The sequence below is a fragment of the Haemaphysalis longicornis genome, unplaced genomic scaffold (assembly GCF_048455015.1).
Source record: "Haemaphysalis longicornis isolate Haplotype H1 unplaced genomic scaffold, Haemaphysalis longicornis Haplotype H1 scaffold_1, whole genome shotgun sequence".
Classification (NCBI taxonomy): domain Eukaryota; kingdom Metazoa; phylum Arthropoda; class Arachnida; order Ixodida; family Ixodidae; genus Haemaphysalis; species Haemaphysalis longicornis.
In genome coordinates this window covers 127,194,494-127,217,767 of record NW_027526203.1, presented here as the reverse complement: position 1 = coordinate 127,217,767, position 23,274 = coordinate 127,194,494, and the positions used below count along the sequence as shown (strand labels likewise).

At 48.9% G+C, this 23,274-nt stretch overlaps 1 protein-coding gene across 1 annotated transcript; it reads right to left on the bottom strand.

Moving 5' to 3' along the window:
• Positions 1-7,113: 7,113 nt before the first annotated feature.
• On the bottom strand, positions 7,114-13,414 carry LOC144149988 (uncharacterized). The gene is made up of 3 exons (XM_077681789.1): positions 13,083-13,414; positions 11,238-11,489; positions 7,114-7,173 (listed from the first exon to the last, which is right to left on the bottom strand). The coding sequence occupies exons 1-3, from the start codon at positions 13,260-13,262 to the stop codon at positions 7,114-7,116; spliced, it is 492 nt and encodes a 163-aa protein (XP_077537915.1). The 5' UTR covers positions 13,263-13,414.
• Between the last annotated feature and the right edge of the window lie 9,860 nt (positions 13,415-23,274).

The following is a 23,274-nucleotide window of genomic DNA, read 5'->3' as shown; positions in this document are numbered from 1 at the left end:
GCGCCGCAACGATACGCCACTCTTGGTGTTGGCCTGGAGATGTAGACCCTAGATCTTGATGCTGAGGCTTGTAGGGATGGCCTGGCAATCAAGGAGTACTTGAATGTGTTCCTTGATGTGTAGTTTGGCGTGAGGGCGGACGACAAGGAGCGATGATTTTTTACGTGAACACTGGAGGCCGCAGGCTTTAGCACATTGGCGCCCTAGAAGTGAGATGCCATGCATTAGTGTGAACTTCCCTTAATTTTTGTAACTCCTAGCACACGCGCAAGGCGCGCACTGGGCAATTAATTACACGTGCCGTGGACGGAGCGCACAGCGGCGCGTGAGGTCGCGTGACGCTATCACGTGGCATTCGGCGAAAATGCAGGGGGTAAACCCGTAGATGAACTTGGTGAGTCCACCACCTGTCTACCTCGTCTCAGCGTGGGCTCGTAGCTAAATCGGTAAGACAAGGGGCTCTCGCTTTGTTACGCTATTGGTTCTAGGTTCGATTCCTGCTGTGCCAGTAAATTCTTTTATTTGTTCGCGAGAGTTTTCTGTTGACACCAACGGTCGCGAAATAATAAAAATCGGGCTGTTGCTCGGGCGGCCAACTTCAACGTGCCATATATATGGATATAACATGAAAGCAAACACGCCCTCTGGCAGTTGTTCGACGAGCGACACTGGCAGGAATTGTGCGCTACATAATGGAAGCGAGCGAAACGATTCAGCTCCAGACACGCAGAAAATGATAGCAGAAACTAGGGGATAAAGCATAGAGTTTCTTACAATATACACTAGAGAGGAATCTGACGCTAGCGTCTATGCGGCTCACATCAAGGCCGTCTGGGTCGTCATGGACCGCCATTACATCATCCGCTGGCCTTAATTTCATCATTGGCTTGGATTGAAACGTTCTAATGACCGCAAATTTAAACAAAGGGCCACAAAAACGCGAAGAATAGTGTGCAATTATGTAAGTGAAAAATAAAACACGCTGTGTTAAAACTTATGAAAAAGGAAGTAAAACGTATTTTGCCGGAACGGCCGTGCTCGCTATTATGCAAGCCAATGCGGCAGTTACGAACAATGTTAATATTTGGGGGAGAAACTCGTTAGAAACTCTTCGTTTATTAATTTTACCATTATTTTAAATAATCAGTTCTTTGAAGACTTTGGAAAGCTTTTTGAACGTGCCTATGAAAATGTCGCCCTCGTGGTGAACCGGCGCACCGGCCGTCAACTACAGTTTAACAAGAAAAAGAAAACGCGGCGTTAAACAGACGTGGACGATGACAAGATAGGACGGATATAGGCGCCCGTATCTGTCATATCTTGTCTTTGTCGAAGTACGTTTTGTTTCTTTTTTTTTTGTCTGCTACAAATTTCGCGGCGGCGTATTACCCGCTCAGTCATACGTCCTTCGACTGCGGCATGACCAACGTCAGGTACGATCACGCACTGCCTGCCTTTTCACCAAGCACGGCTACCACAGAACAGGGGGGATTTCGGCTTTCTCGTAGCTCGTAGACGTGTTAATGCATAGTGAAGAAAGCAAATCCACAAAACTGCTTAATAATCCAATTTCCATGCCAAGCCCAAGACAAAAGTTGAGGTCTTCCCATAAACCCCCACGACGACATGGATTCCCAGGCGCAGTTACCTCTCTATGGGGATAAAGGGCTCCGAGCTAGCGAAACAAGCGAAAGCTTAACCAGGATGGTATTTTCTTTTTTCCAGGCGCCGTCACAGCGGCAGTTCGGGAGCTCTCTGCAGCACTTCTTGGCGGACTTAGGTTAAAAAAATTGGCGCAGCTTGCATTAGTGGTGCAAGGCTAGAGAGACAGCAGAGCTGGCGGCGCCCCTCACTCTTCGTCGGAGAACCGGCTGTTGCACCTCGCTTTTATTTCCGAACTATTTCCCATGACTGGCAGGCACGGGTCGTTTTGTCCACAGGCTTTCGCACCTCTCCCGAAGTGGACGCGTTAGCACGCGCTAGAACCCGTGGCAACCGGCTTCAGGAAATCGGCGTCTGTAGCGCGAACTCTTAGTCTGTGCTCTCCACTTCAGGCGCGAGCGCGGGTGAACTGGCGAGAATAACAGCACGCGAGTATCACGCCATCAACGCGATCGCATTTAAGCCAGTTTCGTAACGCGATGGACCCAGGTTACAATTCGGACCACGGGAAGCGTTTTTCCTCTGATTCTTCTCTTTTTGTTTCATGCGGCAGCGGTCTTTTAATTGTTTTGTGTATTGTGTAATTTGGGGCTTAGGCTATTCGTTTTTTTGGTCTTTTATTATTTATTTTCAACCTCCTAAACCCACGTGTGTATTTTCTTTCCCGTCTCGTAATGAGGCGGCCTGGGAAGGCGAGATAGAATGGTATTTGTACGCTACTGGCGCTTAAATTCGTTGTTAGGTTTATTTATTTTTTTCACACTTCAAAATTGACCCATTTGGTTCTAATACGTGTGAAAACTCTTAACTGGCCTTTTTTCCTCGCAGGTTTTACGAAAGGCCTGGCAACGCAACCTTTTTTTTTTTTTTCGATGGCCTGCACATGCTATCGTTCCCCGCCGCGGCTAACCCCGCATACCTCTCGGGCCTTTGGCGTGGCCCAGTGGTTACGTTGTCGTTTTCAGGTCGTGAAGGTCCCAGGTTCGCTTTCCGGGACCTCCCTGGACACATTTTTTAGGGGCGAAAGCCCTTAGGGACTGGGGCTGTTGGCATCTCCTGTCGTCGTCGTCGTAATTGTCGTTCGTCTCATGTAGTCACGGTACTAAAACACCGGGGAACTCGTTTACGCCTCGCGCTAGAACGTAACGCGTAGTAAAAAAATGGCCGCGTATCTGCTACTCTGGTTGCAAATGTCGACAAAAGACGATAGGCCACCTACACCCCTGCCAAGTAAATACCTCCCTTCTCTTTCCCGCTCACCTCTCATGCCGTTCCTCTCCCGGCTCGTTACTCGCAAGATAACACGCTAGAGGTATGCTCAAGTCAATTTACATTTACCGCGTTCCATGGCTCCAAGTCGGCTACCTCGATGCCAGCGCTGCCGTGCGATGGAGACGCGCGCGAATGGAGTGACTCTACTACAACGTTTATAGAATCCCGTTGCCCAACTCTATGAGCGTGCCTAGCGGAACGTGGAGCCTATCTAGTGGAACGTTTCGTTGCGTTTGCCGTTTGATTTCTTAAATGCCGCCAGGAGCTATAGTAGCGCTGGCCACAGCAGGCAACGGTTTTCTGCAGTTGGGATAGTATTTCATTTGCTATAGCAAACACCAAGCATCCATGAAATTTTAATAAAGGAACACTGCAAATATCACTCATGTGTTGATTTTCTGCCTTATAATTTCGCTATGTCTTGTTCTCGTTCAACAGTGTTAATAAGAATGAACATTGACACCGGACGTAGACGTTTATATTTGGCGGTGGGTATATAAGACTATTGCGCAGTTTTTGTTTCGCTTTGGCCGGGTGGTTGAATCGAGTCCCAGACATGCAGACAACTTGTGTGATGTTTACTTCATTTCCTTTGTACCACATTGCGTATATCCTGTGCCCTGTCGACCCGTGTAGTAGCTAACTACAGCGTGTCCTAGCTGTCACTAGTTTTAATAAATTCTCTTTTCGGCAGACAAACAGAAATACAGACAGACCAAAATTTCTACGTTTATATAGCCCAAGAAAGTATCTAAAAACACCAGGACACTCGTTTACGCCTCCCGCAAGACAGCTGCGTGCTTCAAAGACACGAGACGTTACAGTAGAGCTGTATACCTGAACCGCCCCCCCCCCCCCCCCCCCAACGTTTCATCTTGGTTGGCGAAAAAGCCAAGGCGCCAAGATTACCCTTATTAAACACTGCATGCTCCGCCCCTCACCAGGTTTCACATTAGTGGAGATTGAGCAGGACTTTTCCCAGTATCTTTCATTAAGTCTATAGGGTTTTCACTTTCCGACCACCTACATACTTGAACGACTTCTAGCTGTTTGTCAACTATTGTTCTTCTCTTCTATTTCCAGGGGCTTATACATTGCTATCACCCGTGACACCTTTTTTAAAGCAAAGCTTTTTACCTCTACCCCAAGGGTTCCTTCGCGACCGTTGGTGTCAACAGAAAACTCCCGCGAATAAATAAAAGAAGTTACTGGCACCGCCAGGAATCAAACCTGGAACGAATATATATAGAGTAACGGAGCGCGAGCCCGTTGTCTTACCGATTGTGCTACGAGCCCACGCGAAGGCGGGGAAGACAAACAGTGCGCTCAACAAGCGCGTCTGCGGGTTTACCGCCTGCGTTCTCGCTGAATGCCACGTGATAGCGTCACGCGACCTCTCGCGCCACTGTGCGCTCCGACCCCGGCACGTGTAGCGGCCGTGTGCGCGCCTTGCGCATGCGCTAGGAGCTAGTAAAAATAAAGGAGGCTCACACCAACGCCTGGCATCTCACTTCTGCTCCGTCTGTACCGCTGGTCTCGTCACCTCCGTCGACGGCGGCAAAGACGGAGAAGGGAGATCGTCTAACACCGAGTTTGAGCTCGGTTTTTTTATTTTGATAAAAAAATTGGCTGGCGATTACGATGCTCCCTAAGGCGATATTTGGGCGCAGCAGCAGTGCGCTGAGGCAGCACTTACTCGTGGGTTCTCTCGAAGGCAGCGATGATGAGCCTCTGCGTCAGCGGCACGAGGGACATCTCAGGAACGGACAGCGAACTGCGTCTTAAAGCGAACGCACATCAGACACGCTCACGCCCCCCTCACGTTTTCGCCAAGCGTCGCGCCGTCGGGCGCCTCGTGCGGGCACAGCATACTATCCCTTTCCCTCCCGCACTGCACACTTTCGGAGAGCGCTGGCTCGTGCCGCCACGGTGAACCTCCCTCCCCTCCCAATTTCGCGACACTCTCCTCCTTTGCTTTCTTTCACTCTCTCGTCTTCCCATCGTTAACTTTTCTTCCACTCGTTGGTCTTCCCATAGTTCGCTCGATCACGACGACGGCGAGCGGCTCAGCCCAGAGACAGGCGACAAAGGGCTGTGCGATAAAAAGTTTCCACTCATGTGCTTCACCAATACAACTCAACCAACCACTGTTCATGAATCATGCATTGGTATAACCTTAGCAAATAATATCTCATTGAAGTAATAAACGGTGTGGTTAAGTTCATTTCACTTTTCTCTGGTTTCACTATTTGTAGAGCGACGTGAGTGAATTTGAGTGACGTCGCATGGGTAATCGTTGTGGGTGTCGTTTACAGCTTTGCTTTCAAACCACATTTACAGGGTGGATTGGAGCGCATTTTTTTCTGTCTCTTCCGTCTTTTCTTACATTATTCAAAGCTTCGTTCATTCCCATTTCTTTGCCAGCGTTTTTTTTCTGGAGGCACGCACTAGGGATCCTTGCCTCGTCGCCCCTTTTCCTCACACTACTTGGCCTAGCGATTTCAGATTCTTTGCCGGTGATGATAGTTTTCTGGTAACGCTCCACGGCGCAACTAAAAGCTTAAACTGCTCCGTTGTTGGCACACATACTTTCTCTCTCTCTCTCTCTCTCTCTCTCTCTCTCTCTCTCTCTCTCTCTCTCTCTCTCTCTTTGCCTTTCTGCTCGCGTGAACGTGGGTTTTGAAGGCTCTCCTTCCAAAGTTACATGAACAGTCCCACGCATGCGCGTTCGGTGCGGGCAGCTGCCGTCTGGATAAAGGTCCTTATGCAGCGTTCACCCTCTTCCCACGGAGCTCCTATTAATGACCACCATTGGCTTCTCCCGGCGGCCGTGCCGTTTGTGGCTTGGCCATTGCAGACACACCGTGTTCACTAGGCGCCTCACTCTTACTTCGTAAATTCCATGTAAATTAGCCATGCTTTTTGCGTAGTTGACACGCAAACTACCAGTGACGTGTACACACATAGTTAAAGCGCACCCACGTGTAATTTGACACCTACATTGCAATAATGACCACCCAGCTGTCTGATGCTGTGCACAAAAGATATGGAAAAGCTGGGTACGTAGCCTAACACAAAGACGGTTGTCTATGCTAACGATAGAAATACACACTTTAAGGTGGAATTTAGCGGTTATAACACAAGGCGATTCAGTAAAATTGATCAAAATGTTTAAGTGTGCTTAATTAAAATTCATGCCATCTTTTTAAGCGAATATTTTATGACTAGGATCCGGGGTGTTATGGTGTTGTCCGTGCGCGCGTGGTAAAACGCATGTGGGAAGCCGGGTAACAGGGCCTTAGCTTAACTACAAACCAACACATATCACTGATCGCGTCAGAGCAGAAACTCTCCCCTAAAAAGTGAGAGTTGAAGAGACAACAAGATCGATTAAACGCATATATAAAAAAATGCATGACGCCGCCAGCGTCGAAGCTATGTATATCTGTCAATGTATGACGTAGAACCTGACGTATAGTGTGCCATTCGAAGCGCGCGATACCAGAAAACGGGTTGTGGCTTATTACAGCGCGGTCACCGCCAAAGTCTCACGTTGTTGAAAATATGATTTCGGCTTCCAACTTAAGCGTCTCATTACTTGGCTATGCATTTGGAGTGATTTAACTGGTTTACTTATCAGTATTACAGATGTATAGCGCAAAAAAGACGGAGGACAAAGAATGCACGAGGACAAAGCGCTAGGTCCTCGTGCATTCTTTGTCCTTCGTCTTTTTGCGCTATACATATGTCAATAATGATCGACCAACTAGCCCAACAACGTACTTTACCTATCAGTAATATGCAAGCAGTGAAAATAAAAGTTGTCGGGGTTATATATGTCATTTTTGGAGGTGACCGCCATCCTTGTTGAGGATAAAATTTTGTCGTACCTTACACCTAATTGCGTGTCACTTCTCTGTCCTATGCTAAAAAGCTTCGCTGCAGCTGCAAGCTTAGTCTTCGAAACCCCATGTATTTACACAGCACCGATGTCACTCCTTCCATAAACGAATCGTTACGTTTCCTTTGCAAAAGCCCTCCATTTGAATGCAGCCGAGAAATCATACGCCCTTTCCGCATGTTATGAAGAGAGCGGAAGGACAAAATAAGTAAAGAGACAAACACAAAGGTTCGCAGAGGGGCACGCTTTTTTTTTTTTTTGCTTGTTTCCGGCCAGGTTTAGTTCGAAGGTCCCGCCTCCAGGACGTCCATGATGTTCAGGGGGCCCTCGGGTTCAGCCTGCGAAAATGAGGCGCGCATAAGTTCATTTCCCCACCTGCCGGCGCAGTATGCGAAGAATAACGAGGCGTGAGCTGGCAGCCGTGCCCGCGTGCGTGAATTAATAGATACACTTGAGCATAAGACGGTGCAGAAACACATATCTTGGAAAATTTGTGTCGATTTACGAGAGGTAGTGGTCATTACCAGGCGGTAGTGGAAGTGGGCCCACTTTTAATGGCGAATAGAGAGAAGTTAATCCAGTTAATATTTAATATTGACTGATATTACAGCAGTTACGGCACTATAACGTCATCGTTATTAAGAAAAATATTAAGTATATTCTCGTATTTGCTTAGGGAAACCTGTGACTGCGTAACTACTAGATTGTGGGATTTACCAGCGCCAGAGGCAACGCAAGATATTTAAAGACCTTCCCTCCAACACGCTTTCCCAAATGACAGGCATTCACGGTGACGTGACATGTACTCGCAGTGCAAGCGCCTGGATTCGCCTAGAGGCTCAGAAGTTTGGTGAACTTCCTGTGTTTAAGACCCCGCTTGAGATTGGCCTAATTCTTACACCATCCCTGCCGCCCCACAGGTCGGCGTGACCTCGTGTCTTGCCAAGACTCGGCAACTTCACTGCAGATGGTATAGGGCGGTTGCTAACGCCCAGTAAGGCGCTTGTGGCCTGAATGTCCAACGAGACGAAAGATCCACTGAGTCGGAAGGTCCATTCGAGCCTGAATGCCCATCGAGACGAACGATCCACCGAGTCGGGAGGTCCAATCGAGCCTAATGCCCATCGAGACGAAAGATCCACCGAGTCGGAAGGTCCAACAGTAAGATAAGTTTAGTGCGCTCATTCGGATGAAGCGGATAGCGGTGGGTTTGAATCGGTTGTGTAAAATTTTACCCCATCAAATTTAACTGACCGTTTCGACAATTTTGTTAGTCGCACGCATGTAGGGCTCAGTTTTGCGTCCACGTAACCTGTTGCACGTGAGCGTATTGATTGATTGATTGATTGATTGATTGATTGATTGATTGATTGATTGATTGATTGATTGATTGATTGATTGATTGATTGATTGATTGATTGGGGGTTTAATGCGCCGCCGCTACACAGGCGATCAGGCGCGCCGTATTGGAGGGCTCCGGATTAGTTTTGACCATCTGGGGTCTTTAACGTGAGCCGAAATCTCGAACACACGGGCGTTTTCGCTTTTCGCCTCCGTCTGAAAAGCGGCCGCCGCGGCCGGGAATCGAACCCGTGACCTTGGGCTCAGCAGCACAAACGTGAGCGTATTGTCCCGCGATGCTCTGGTAAATTTCAGCAATATAATCTGTCAATAAAACAAACAATAAAGTCTCGTTTTAAGTACTGCAATTCGTCAAGATCTAATCCGCTGGGTTCCTCACACACGGCGTGGTCGCATCACTAATGCATGCAAAGATTGTCGTCAGAAAATTATATTTCGATAATTTTCCGTAGGCTATAAAAAAAAACTTCTTGCACTTCCCATTTTCTTTGACATGAACGCATGATCTGTCCTACTAAGTTGGCCGGCGCACTAAAAAACTTGACTGAAGTTAAGGTTGACGGGAATAAACGTGCAGCGGAACGCATAATTGAATCGGTTCAGCATCGGCAACCAGCCCTGTCACTCTTTCTCTCCGTTGCTTCAAATACAGCTGTTCATTATTGTACAGTTGTAGTGTACGACATGGGCGGAAGGTGAAAAGTGATCCGAAAATGACAAACATTTTCGAAGTGTCAAAACTCAGTTGAAACTGGAAATGTCTGAGCAAAAGATACTGCGAGGCTTTGCAGACAGCCGTGGGAGCAAGAGGAGGGGCTACGGTCCAATTTATCACGCCTGTATTATTTGCACGTGTGCACCTCTCGAGGTACATATACGTTTTTGTTTATGCTACTTTATCGTTCTGCGGTCTTGTTTTTACTTGGAAAATGTGACTGTCGTTGCCAGGAAACACGCCGAAACTTCGTGTTCACTAGCGCAATACCTTATTCATGCACTGAGCTGCCATATTCTAGAGATAAAATGGTTTAACATGAGATTATTATATACATGCAATTATAATATCAATGTTTCCAAAGGCAGCAATACCGTTAGACTATTCTGAGCTCCGCGCCGAATCGTCACACCAGTGTGTGACCGTCTCCATTTTTCGCCACTCATTGAGCTGCTTGGTGAAGGTGGAGCCCATGAACAGTACTGTGAACATTGCACACGCCAATGAAAAAAAAAAAACTTGAGTTTTAATTTTAATAATACTACACAACCTAGTTAATTGGTTGCTAGGTAGCAACCAAGCACTTTTTTTATTTGTTTAACTGGTGTTTGTGTTTGAATTGCATAGCCGGACGCAAATAAACGTGGTTTTCTTCGTTCATGCAGTCGCTAATACGGTATTTCAGTTTTAAAGCCCGAAAAAAGAAAAAATGTCATGCGAGGTCTGCGGCGGCCGCAGAAACTGCAGCAGTAACGCGAAATCACGCAAACTCATCTTGCGACGACGACCAAGATTTTAGAGTTCATGCATGCGCACCTGCGTTTGTGTGAAGGCTGTTTTTTTTTGGGGGGGGGTGGGATACTTTACTACAATTCTAGACAAACATAGGTCGGAATAAAGTTATTGTGGTTTATTTTCGGAGAGTTCGAAGTAGTTTCGGTTATGGTTTCACCGTGCAGCACGCCCATGGCTTCCAACGATTTCTGTGATCGTGCATTGGCCATATTTCAGGAGTCCCCATGACCCCCTGGTCACATGTTTTAAGTGCGAATGCACTTCTTAAGCGAGCCTGAAGCGTCCGCCGCCGTCCGCATTCCGCCGCCGTCCGCATAGCAACAGCAGCGGGTGCGCGCGCTCCTCGTCTTCCTTGGCAACGGGGGGAGATGGGCGCGCGCTGCCTGGCCGCTGACATGGCACATACCCACGTGGGGGATTGGCCAGGAATCGGGCGTGAGAAGGGCTAATGCACCCGCTTAAAGGAGTACTGACACGAAATTTCAAAGCTGAGATCCGCTCTAGCAATCAAGTACAACGACAACACAAATAGGTGTCTGTGAATAAATGCATCTTTCTTTCTTTGTAGTTGTGTGTGTGTGTGTGATCTCTCTTTCGCGAACATTACCGAACCGCGCAAATTCAACTCGTGCATTCGCACTTTCACATTCTTCCCCTCGGGGAAATGCGGGGAATTTTTTTAGATGTCTTTTCTTCATGAAATTGATGACAGTTAGTGAATAACTACTTCAGTGGTATGGTCCCGAGGGGTGTAGGCACGAGAATGGAATATAACGCTTTATTAGTTTTCTTTGTTTCTAAACAAGAAGTTCCTGCGCACAAAAGCCATGCAAGGTTACTTGCTTTTCTAACGCAACGTTTCCTTTCGAAAATGTTGCAAAATGTGTAACTGAATACTGTGGCGCGGGATTTCAAAGGACAGAGTGCCTAAGATATTAAGGTAAATGCTTGAACGAGGTCATGCAGAACAAACAGCGCCGCTAGATGAAAACTGGCAAGGAGAGAAATGAGATTGGGAAACCTAATCGATTGGCCTCAACTCTTTAATTCTCGGAGATTAAGAGGAAAACATAAAAGGCTGATGCTTATTTTCAACTAAAAAAACGGTATTCATTACGTTAATGCAAAGTTTCCTAAGTGTGCATTAGAATATGTAAAACATAACTTCCTAGGCACGTTAAGGTGCAACATCCATCCAAAAGGATTAAGTAAGCATGGTAGGCAATCAAAATAAAAGTGCTCAGAATTTCACATCAGAAATCATATTTATTAACAAAACCAGCAACAGTATTACCCCATCGGTTGATAAATATTCCACCCTCAGACTACGTACTAAAATGTCGGACGCTCAGGAAAAATACCGAAGTGCTTCTGAATTTACACGATTACGGTGAAAGTTCGGAAGAGTGTGTAGACGGGAATAATTGCTGTCGTTGAGGGAATGCCTCAACCCTTGCAGTTCCCTGAGGCAAGTGGCTCCCCAGCACCTCCTTGAGCGCTGTCAAGTGCGAGCCAATGCCGATGCGATGCCTCCAGGTGCTGGCAACGCTCGCAGAGACGTCCAGCTTGGGGGGAAGTGCCGCCCTTTCGGAGATCTCGAGGAGCTGCTCCGTGGCCACCGTTGACTCGGTTCTGATGTTGGTCAGAAGCAGAGGACGGAAGTACAGCTGCATGAGTCAACACCAGCACGATCTCCAGGAAGGCTCGCGTTGTCGGTGACTGGAACGTGCCGCATTTCCGGAATACGGGGACGAAGACCCTCGCGACGTCGTTGCGGCATGTCTGCATGCAAATGAAGGGAGAACAGAATACAGTCACACGAGAATATATTAAAAATATCCCCGGCCATTCCAGTCGGTGAAGGTGTTTGTCTTTTATCAAAGCTGCGTGCGTTAGGAGTTAACGTGGTGCTTCCACGGCAAGGGTACACGCGACTTTCGTGTCCGCAGCCAAGTAGTCATCAAACCCCAGTCAGTCGCACACATTGCCTAAACGACAATCGAGAAAGTCTCTGTAAATCGGACCGTCATTGAACCGTTCCAAGTCGGCACATTGGCGCCGAAGGTGCTTTGCCGCATTCGTTGACTCACGATATGCATCGTCGGTTCTCAATCGTTGCTTATGTGCAATCTCGCGAGTACGCTAGTCGGACGCCGCATTATTTCGGCACCCGTCGATGATAACACTCGCGTCGGTGTTATCAGGGCCCATTTGCGTTAATTATTATTTATGGGTGTACTTAACTGTGCAACACCCAATGTGGGAAAGTCAGCGTACAATGCCCACGCTTGCACCAATTTTCTTAAACTCGGCTTGTCTTTTAAACACTTAAACTCGGTTTGTCTTTTAAACACTTATACCCTGCTGGGAAGACATTTTTTCAAGTGCATTATCAGCCCTCTTATGGCAAAATAATAAGGCAGTAGGGCTTAATCCGTGTCAGCTTGATCTTTGTAATTTGCTTTACCAAAATGCATTTTTTCTCAAACATAACATTCCGCATTCTGCGGTTTCGCTGTGAAAAAATCCAATAAAATGTTTCGCAAGCTATGGTGGTGAAGGTCCGCGCTATCGATGACCAAAGCACGCGCCAAAGCGCCTTCCGTTCATGCAATGCCCCAGATAAAGCCAATCACTCCCTCAGAGTCACGCGTTGTGGAAGCCAAACGCAACCGTACTTAGACGGCGAGTCCCCCGTTTGAGTAGACAAGTGCTTCGTTTGGAAGCACTGCATGCGCTGTCCCTTCGATGTTCCTGTAACACCGACGTGACCCATGCACTACTTGAGGACATCATGGTATTGTACGCGCAAGTGCGTCCTTCACAGCCAAAGTTAATGAGCTAAGGCCTTAAAACAAGCACGTAATGGCAGCTCGCCTGTTTGAAAAAGCTGGCGGAATATTCACTTCACGCAGCTAGTGTTCGAAAAAAGCGGTTTGTTTGGCGCAGAACTTTTCGGATAACGTGTCCTTGTATTTTCCAGAGGCTTTGCCAGTTTCAGCCGCTGCATTATAGCCTACAACTCGCAAGCTGGTCCAGGCGTCTTTGCGTTCAGATACAACTGCCTCAACTCAAATGCGTAAGGCAGTCAATTTTATCATTTTCATTAAATAAGGCACTGCAGCCATCATATTTAACAGGAAACTAGGTTCCTTGGGGAAAAAAAATTGATGTCTGACTGTCAAATAAACTAAAACTTCCCGTGTTCCAACTCCAGCCGTAATATTTTCAAAAATATCAGGCGTCCGTTACATGTAAGATTTGAAATCACTCCTGGTGAAGTAAAACCACAGACGGCCAAAAAATAAACGCGTCACGGGAGCGGTAAAAGCTACGAAATCCCTAGGTAGATTTTCGAAAGGAAGGAGAGTTTACCAGGGAGACGTCGTGCATGCGATGCGCTGCGGGGCGGCATTCCGAGACGAACCACGATTGGAGGCCGAGGTGAGTGAGGGTCCAGTCCAGACGAGTGGGACAGCCGTCGATGTACCCGCTGTGCTGACAGCGCGTGTGCAAGGAACGACGAGTCGTGGCGCTCCGGCCAATGAACCTCATGCCGGCAGGATACGGCCCCGAACAACACGAACAGCGCCAGGAGGAAGAAGACACGCCAGCCAGAACCTTTCGCAAAGCTTGCGGGCCGCAGGTTCTACGCGGCAAGGAAGGGACGATTCTGGAAGCACCGTTCTCAGCAGGCGCGCGCGCCGTTTCGGCGTCGCGCTGCTTGGCTCGTCATCTTCTTCACTCCGTCGCGGGCTCGATCTCGCAATAGCGCCCTCAGCCGGCACAGTTTGCAATTCGTTAAAATTGGTCCCTCACTGGTGCACTGAAATGTATATCAGATGCGCGTAAGCTATCACACCCGCGGGGCTCGCGCCTTCACTAGACTCGGTTGGCTGGTTGTACAGAGCCAAGATATCAGTGGCGCTATCCACCCTGGGGGTTTGACCAAGACGGACTGACATCTCGTGCTGGAAGAGGGTTAAGGTATAGTACTACTTGGACATCGTAGGGAGAGCATTCTTGTGAAAGTAATGTGGTCTTTTTAGAAACAAAAAAAGGAAAGACTGGTGTGAAAATAGATAACTCGCATACGTTAAAATATATGCATAACTAGTTGAACGTTTGTTGAAATTAATGTGCACGTAGCTAGGTGCCTTTTACTAACAGAGTAAACAATCTATTTCGGAAATGAAAAAAGTAAAGGGAAAATACAAAACTTGCAGTGGAAAAATGAAGCCATAACGCGCCTAATTATTATAAACAGGTACCTACAAGTAAAGATACATAAGCAGTAAAGTAATCTCCAGGTGTCGGTGAGTCAGAAGAACCGCCGGTAAGTTAAAGGAACTGGTCAATTTTCTCTCCTTCGGTAAAAAAAGCCACACGCCAGTGTCGACGGTGCTATGGGTGAGGGAGTGAAACACTTTATTGAAGACGAGAGGCCGTGAGGCACGGGGGGAAAGTTACCATGGGGAGGAGGAAGAGAAAGGAAAGGTTACAATTCACACAATGTACACAGTTGTAGTCTTGGGGTCTTTTGTGTTAGCAGCTAATGGCCGTGAATACGGGACAGAGCCAAATTAAGTGGAAGAGATTTCGTATGTCAGCACGATTACAGTGGGGGCTTCGCTGCAATTGAGAGCCTGCTGGGGCTGACCACTTATGTAAAATGTGTGGGGCATACGCTGTATTCGCATTTACTTTATTGGCGAATAGCTCGCCCGGACGCGAAAATGGCTTGAGTGGTGCAAGGATGCCAACCAGAATTGCATCTTGCAAACGCTTGCTGCTTTCTTTTTTGAGGAGGCGTAGCTGAAGTTCCCAATTTGCTTGGAGGAGCGGGACGGTGCAATGCATGCACTATGTAAGCAAAATTCACATGATAGGTCTACGGGAGCGAAAGCTGGTGAGTGTGACATCAGGCCGTTAGGGCTGAGCCGAATCAGAACTCCAAGAGTACCGGAGGTGCTCTATGTCGGAACAGCCATTAGTGCTCTCGGGTAGGGAGCTCTCTAGACAACTGTAATTTCGAAACCTGGTTTAAACCACGTAGGCTACCCGGGAAACAGCATCAACCACGGGCCCATTAAGCGCTATGCCACCAGGTCATCAGCGGCGTTCCTCGCCATTCAGCCCAGGCAAAGCGTATTTCTCGTACTCCTGGCTGCCGCCTAAAAGGGGGAAGAGGACCGAGGAGGATCTCCAACCTTTTCCTTTTCCCACCGGGCACACAATAAAGTTGTTCTCTCTCTCTCTCGTATATGTCGTTCCGCCCCCCTGCTGAAGCGTGGTCTAGTTCCAGAGGCGGCAGCTCTCGCCGCGTACATGGGCAAGCCGCCCGAGACGATGCCAGCCTTTTCTGCCGCTAGGCCACCCTGGTTCTACCATCAGGTGACGGGCAACAAGCCTCTGACAAGGCTACATGTCCGTACCTCTGGCCTACATCAGCTCCCGGACACCGTCCTTCGTGTCCCTGACAGGGCGCCTGCAACGCAATCGGTTGTCCAGGCTTTCGTGGACGCCGGGGCATACGACTGTATCGCCACCACGGCCTTGACGTGTCCGTCTTACCTTGCATTGAATCAACGCTGCGTGTACGAGACCCTCCGTGCTCTACCTAGCCTGCTAGCAGAACGTACTGCCATTCGGGATGGTCTGCAGGCGCCTGCATCGATAGTGACTGGTGGGGTGAAGCTGGAAAGTTTCACAGACTCAACGGCAGCGATTCGGGATTTACGTCGCGTTGCGTGGTGTACAAGCCTGGCTCTATGCATTCAAGCAATTATGGACACCTTCCCGTGCCATGTCCGTGTCTTGTGGATTCACCGGGACATGCTTCCTGCCCACACTGCGGCAAATCGCGCCTGCCACTGAAGAGACCTCCCACGGCCACTACCACTTCCAGTATCTACCGTAGAAAAACTGTTGGTGGAAAAAAAGAACCTCCGCCGCGCCACGCGTGCTTTACCTCCACTGCGTGGAACTGACCTCCCCAGTGGGCTCGCTCGCTGGGAGGAGGTCTTGCTGCGGAGATTTCGAGTTGGGGTGGCGTTATCCGCAGCAGTTACTCACGCTTGGCCTGCCCGATATCACGCCCGCTGGCGGACACCTGCACCTTCTGTGTGACTCCTGCGCCAGAAGCTGACGTTGAACACTGTAGTGGACATGTTCAGGTCTTAGAAACGCCAGAATTCAACACCTCCGATGCACAGGGCTCCATCCTGGGAGACCCCCCGATCTTAAAGGAGCCATGAAGAGAAAACAAAAGTTTGTTTTATTCGAAAGATTAGGTGTTTCATAGTACCCCAAGCGCTTTCCCGGAAGCAAATGATGCTTTATTCACTGAGAAATACGGCAATTTAAGCCAAAATTTTAAATCTCCCGCTAAAATTGCACATTCCGTGACGTGAACAATGGCGTCATACCAGCCGGTCCATGAAACAGATACTTAGTATGTCGACTCCATATAGCACCCACACGCGGGAGTCGACCGAGACGGCGGCCATTTTAAAAATACTAGTAAAACCTAGTGCACCCGCAGCCCTAGTCATGGAATCGCCTGATCCGGCGAACAAAACTCTCGCCGAGGAGCTCGGGCTTGCATTTAACAACCTCACACCACTTGAACGCTCAATGCTTCTAAGTGCACGAGCGGCAAGAGTTGTGGGATACGCGGTGGACGGGAAAGCGACCATTCCGCGATACCCACAACAGACGAATGCCCTGCCGTCGGCACCGCTGCCTCGTCAGCCCCGTCGCGACGGACGAATACAGACTGGTACGTATGTGCCGTATTTTTATTATGGCTAATAATAGCTCAATTTCAGTAGCAGTATCGCTTATGCCAGTTGGCCGGTGTCGTGTATGGAAAGCCGTTAGCGCGAGCTCTCTGCTTCGACCAGAAAGATACGAGCGTCAATGCGCGGTGTTTACGGCATTTTTTCCCCCCAAGGTCAGAGCGCTTTGACGGCAATTTGACGAAGTCGGCGACGAGCGCCAGCATGTCCCAGGAGTGAGCTAACGTAAGGGTCCCTGCCGTAATCACTTCCTCGGAAATGAAGCGAGCACACTCGTACTTCCTTTAGCTCTCTTTCTCCTCCGTTTGCAAAGTTCACAAAACGTAGCCACTTGCTTCGCCGAGGTTCGTCGTTGGGCAGCACATGAAAGGAGATCTCCTCACCGGGGATGTCGCACTCCCTCGACGATTTGCCCGTACTACATGGGCATTTCAAAACGTAGCAACGAAATTTCATTGTAAAGTACTCGAACAAACTGAAGTTTTCAGTGGTTGTAAACTGGAAACGAGCTCCTAACAATAGCAGCAAGCCAACACCATTCCGAAACTGCGACGACTGTCACTTTCTCGTCGCTGCTTGCTGTTCGTTACTCCCCTCGTTTCTATTTTTACCTTTGCTGGTTGGCGATATGACGGCCAACCTCCTGTGAAGGGATTACGATACCAAGCAAGGTCGCGGCTGTGCGTGCTGGGACGGTTCGTTGGCCCCGAAGAGCCTCGAACCCGAAAAGTCGTCTGCGCGACGGCGAGATGTCGAGCTCGGCCGGCGGTAGTTTCGTACGCATTGGAGCACACGCTTGCGTGTTCGTTCGGAACTTCAACCGTTTACTCCACCGTTCTTTGTCATAAAAAGAATGTGCAGTATGTTTCACGGGCATTTAGCTCGCTATGCAAACTGTAAGCCCTGCCTAACATGCGTTTGCTTTTGCCGGCCTCCGCCAATCGCAGAGCATTCTCGAGTGACATCATAGGTTCTGTTGCGGAAAATGAGCTGGTGGGTCGCATGGGCATTTCCTTTCTTCCTAATTATGTAGCTTATTTCAGCGAAGTTTGCGTTATAAGTGGTGTCGTTATGGTTCTAACGAGGCAATCTTTCGAATGAACCAAACTTGTGTTTTCTCTTCATGGCTCCTTTAAGCGTTGGATATAGGGACCCCAGTACCGGTCTATTCTTGGCTTTCTGCGGGCAACTGGTCAATGTTGTATTTTTAAACCTCCCTGTTATGCCGCACGGCAATCTATCGCAACTAAAAAAAAAAATATATGTGCTGGAATAAGCATTCACAACGGTCGCCGAAGAGGTGTAACGGTTGGGGCTGATAGAGTGCAGCGGACTGAAAGAGAATAGGTGACAGTGAGCACCTGCGAATAGTCTTCAGTGAGCTCTTGAATAGCCAGCGTAACCGCGAAGAATTCTCCCAACAATGCTGATAATAAATCTGGAAAGCGCTGGGAAACTGGCCCGTTAATTTCCTTTACGTGTTTTTTCTTTGCCTTTCTCGTATTTATCAAAGTGGCCGGTGCTGCCGCTACTCGCATCGCCTCACAATCGACAATTATTGATTAATGTTTGCTGCTCTAGAGACACAAAAAATCTACGGGGACTCTTCTGCTCGCTGTGATCATCCGAGAATACGCGAGTACGTAGACTTGACGCCGCGTTAGTCCCTGAAGTATGGTTGAGTTTCGCGCTGATGAGTTTAGGATTACTGCGTATGATATCTGAAAACACTCACGATAATAAACATGCCATTGTGGAACATGCCGTATTTAAGCTTAGTTTAATGCGGGGCACTTCTTCCTATAATACCATTTCAGCACCAGTTTGTGGCGCTTCGTTTTGCAAACACACTAATCTACCGAGCGGCAAGACCACTCCGGACGCGTCATTCTGTGTAGCAAAAGATACAGAACTGAAAGGGCCAAGAGCCATCCGCTGGTTCGGTTTCAACGATAACGACATTCCTTTGACCCAAATAAGGCCCGCCGTTCTATCTTAGCAACTGTGACAGTGAAGGAACAAAAAAAAAATCGTGGCCGTGAGGTGGAGTGTTTGGTAGCTATAGTACGGTCTGGATTCGACCTCACTCCCTCCAATATTGCGCAACTCTTCATTTTCCGTCGAGATATTTTTGGCGAAACTGTTTTCAATCATTACATGCCCCCCTTTTTCCAGTACATAAAAATGGTTCGGTGTGTTGTACATTGCTTTAGGAGCTGTGCAGCCTATCACCGTGGGTAATTCATACAGGAAGATTCGCTTCTTCATGTACGGTACACGGAAATGCAAAGCCACTTCCCGGACGAGGAGAATGCGTTACGGCGCACCACTAGACTTTGTGGACGCAGATAATGATGAACGTGCTTCTTCTGTTGTTGCTGCATTCCTAAGCCCCGGGTACAACTACACGCCTTAAACAAACTCGCGCCGCGTGGTGGTGGTGGTCAGCGTTCATGGGCGCTGCCTTGTGGACAACTCAGTAGATGGCAACAGCTTCTGTATTCGCTGTTGGGTGGCGCTAGTCTCCATTTGATTCGCTATTTGGCCGCGCCATTTAAAAACCATGAATCACTGCCTTCGCCCGATTTCTCTCACGGTGTTCCTTGGAACTTATGGGTCATTTTGTTCTTCCATGCTTAACAGCTACATAGATCAGCACTACCTATATCCACATACCACGGTTTGCTGTCTGGGCAAGATATCATGCTCCAGTTCCAAACCAAGCATTCGACCCTCATCTCACCCGACAAGCGATTCCAAGGTCATCGTCTATCTAGACCTCACCAAATCATTTGATCATACACAACACGGGGCGATCCTGCATGACTTGGCTTCTTTCCCGGTAGGCCCTCCCTCGCACCTGTAGATATGCGAAAACATGCCTCGCCAGCCGAACCGCTAGTTTGCTGCCTGCTGTAACAGTACGCGAGTGTGACGAGTTTTATCTGGGCAAAACAACCATACCCGAAGGTTCGGTACTCACCCCACGTGGCCGTGCTTAAGCTTCCCTCCCTCTTCCGCACTGAACCCTTCGCACACCAAAGCCTTACGCTCACTCTGTTGGCAGCGGGAGAACAGGGTGATATCTAGGAGTGACCACAACCAGGGGCTCTGGAAGAGGGGGGATCGAGCCCCGCTCCCTGTTTTCAAAACGAGGGGTCTCATTCCCCCCCCCCCCCTGGCCTTAACAGGATTAGACAAGTCAGAACAATACAAAAATTACACCATCTTCCTGAGTGGAACCCTGAGGTGATGCAAAGCATCGCGGAGTTCCCTTTATTTTCACTTCCGTTGGTTACCCACATCGCGTGAACGTTGTTGGAAACTCCGCGATGCTTCGCATCACCTCAGCGTTCCCCTATGACAAACGGCTCTGTTAACTGGTCGGCTGATGCTGGCTGAACTTGTGTAAGCCAATCCGCCAGCAGGACTGTCGGTACTCATCAGACGCCGGAGCGAGACTCATCCGACAAAGCAACTGAGGCAGCGACGCGTGCACGCGGTTATATATAGCGCTGGCGTGGAGAGGAGGACGGAGGGAGAGGCGCCCATGCGCCCGCTATCGCGCAGCTGGCGCGGAGAAGAGTACGGAGGGAGTAGCACGCTATCGCGCAGCTGGCCTGGAGAGGAGGACGGAGTGAGAAGCGCATTATCGCACAGCTGGCATGGAGAGAGGGATGAGAAGGAGAGGTGCGGACGCCAACGGACAACGGACGAGGAGCAAAAGATGCTTTGCATCTAAAAACTGGCTGTAGTGGTGGAAAGCCCGAGGTCGAATACGGTGTAGTGATTCCATCTGGCCCTGAGGGCAAATAAATTTATAAAGCAATTTATCCAGAACGTCCGACCGGCCTGCGAAGGTTCATCATTACTTAATTCCCAATTCGCATTGTTTGTTTTCTTCTTGTAACTTGTTAGTGACGCATTGCTACGACTAGAGTATCGGAGTTTTTTAAGTCGACGAGTAAATAATTTTGTTCCCTCATTTTATTCACTGCGTCGTGTTGACTGTATCATGCGTGAAGGTGGACAATGCAGTTCGAGGTCCACGCAGAGGTTACGATTTCTGTTCCCTAAATAAACCAATGGTAATTAATCATTGCAATATGTAGACTATTTCAAGTGGGTAACAGCTGTTATTTAAAATACTTGGTGTTTGTTTCAAGGTTAAGTTGAAAAAAACTCTATGAAGAAACCTACATTTCAGACGCCGAAAAAAATGCGCCCTTCTTTCTAGAACAACAAAGTATTAATAGTAGTAATCATCAATCGGCTTGAGCCTCCCCAACTTGGAAACTTTTCCCAAGCCTCTGGAGTATAGAGCAGGCCGTCAATATCGTTGGCGGCTATATTAACGCCCTTGGGCTCCATTGCTTTCTGTATAAATCACAGTTCCTCCACCAGAGGTGGGGATGGGCCGCTGCCTGAGAAAAGGGGAAGATGGAGAGGTGGGCTCACTGCGATCGTCAACTCCCAGCTCTCCCAGTCCGCACCCCCCCTATAGCACACCATATCCTCTTACACATTCGCTCTGCCGGAGTTAACTGCGCATGCGGTCAATCGTGGTTTAGGTGCATTCACACGACAAACGCACGTTCTACACCTAAGGTATTTACAAAGAAAGCAGTGTCAGTCGTTAGAAAGAACCACAAAATGACTACTCAGCGAATACAATAGTTTATGAATAAGCCTAAAAGCTTTCAATCCGCTCAAGCCTACTATACAGGTAATGTCCTATATCTCCATAGCGGTGTCCCTGTAGTCGTCGTGGGCAACCTTGCCGCCGCTGCGCCGCATAGCCATCATGCTGTCCTCGATGCAGACTGCCTTCCACTGAGCTCCGTTGGATACATTGCTGCAACGCACGCGATCTTCAAAGTTTACGTCCTTGTCGCATTTCATCTGACATGATCCGCGGGAGTGCTTCCGGCTCTCGGTACGGTAGGCCCGACCTCAGATTGGCCGGGTCGAGGATGTTCATCCTGGTCTGTTGCCGCGATCACTGATGTCGGCACTCGAGCTGAAGCCATCCAGCTGGCTAAGCTCGAGCATTGTGCGCTGAACCTTCCTGCCGCCGGCCTTCGATTCGAAACGCTCGTTGCCGATGGCGTTCAGCTCGTCGGTGAATATTATGGCTGCCGCCCTCTTTTTGAGGACCCAATTGGGGACCCGCGAATCTGAGCAACGTTGACTTATTCTGCTTGGCGCAAGCCCGGGCTGGGAGGGTCTTACCGGTTCCAGGAGGGATGGGCAGGAGCGCTCCATTCAGTGGGATGATTCAGAGGTTCGGTAACTTGTCCATTTGCGGGTAAAACTATATTCAGGATCTCCACCAGCTTTTGGGTCTGTTTGTCCAGACCCCCGATGTTGCTGTGCTGCTCCGTAAATCGCTCGTCCGCTTGGATGGCCTTCATGCATGAGTCGTACTCTCGAGACAGTGTCTCGTTCGGGGCGTAACCTATCCCAGTGCATGAGGATGACGATGGGCAAAACGTAGGTCTGACGTGCGGAGGATTTGACAATGGCGCTCTTGCCCTTACGCCTCGATTCTAGGTCTACGCTGGCGCCGACGCCTTACCCAAGTTCCTGCGTGTCTATATGGAGCAGCTCGACAGCGCTTGTCACCAGGTACGGCAAAGCTTGAAGGACCTTCATCTTGTCGTTGTTCTCCCTGATCTTCTCGTTCCGCGCTTGGCTCTGGGGCACGATGGGCACAATCTCGCTTTTAAAGAACCTGACTTGGTCGTCTAGCATCTTCGTCGTGCAAATAATTCCCTCCGTGGACACCTTCGGCACGTCGCTCCCCAAGGCTACATCAACGTTCCATGCGAGCACAGGAATCCCGACCATTTTGCTCACCTGCCACGGGATACGGCTTTCTCGAACTGATGTTGTTGACGATAATGCCACCGGAGCATGGAAACGAGGCTACAGGCTAACAAGAAAGACGGCGACTAAAGACCGAAACAGAAGTCTGGGGGTATCCCTACGAGTGCCGGCTCTACTATCATTCGGGGCTTCTGACACGGGATTTTGGGTCGGCCGGGAGGTATTCTCTGCCGTCCTGCGCTACATTTAAAATTCTGATCGATTCACTATATAATTGGGATTGGTTACTCTCTTCTTGAATTTTTTTCTGTCGTTAACGCATTCACAACTCTTTCCAACTGGTCTAAATCATCTTTTCTAAACGTCTCGTAACAAAATATTAATTCTGTTTATTTTTACCGTCTTCCGTTGATTGGCCGACCAACCTAATTGGGTATGTGCCATACCTAAAGGCGCAACAAGGACAACAACAACAAAAAAGCAGCGAGCCAAAGAAAGGGTGGATGCATGTTCCAAACATGCGATGCGCATGTTTATTTTTGTTTGTTTGCTTTTGCATTGCAGGTGCGCCGCTTCACTTACCGTTGCGACCGGCTCGTGGTGGGATGCGCACTTACCCATAACGCTGCTCAACGGCTTCGAGAAGCTCCCATCAATAGACGCGCGAGCAGGGCAAACGCGGGAAAATTTTACTGAATAAACAAAATTTGTTTTCCTTTTTTATGTGGGGAGCTAGGGTAAAGAGGAAGGCGAGTAAAGGTGGGAAGGAGCGAGGGAAGGGAGTTACGTGGCAGGGGCTGCCAAAGATTGTCGTCTCTCGACGATGTTTGCAGAGCATAAAGCAGGCACATGGCTGACATTTTGCTTACCTCTTTCCGCGCAGATAGTTTTACTGCATGTACGACGCAGGGATGAGGTTTTTTCGTGTTGCCCCCCCC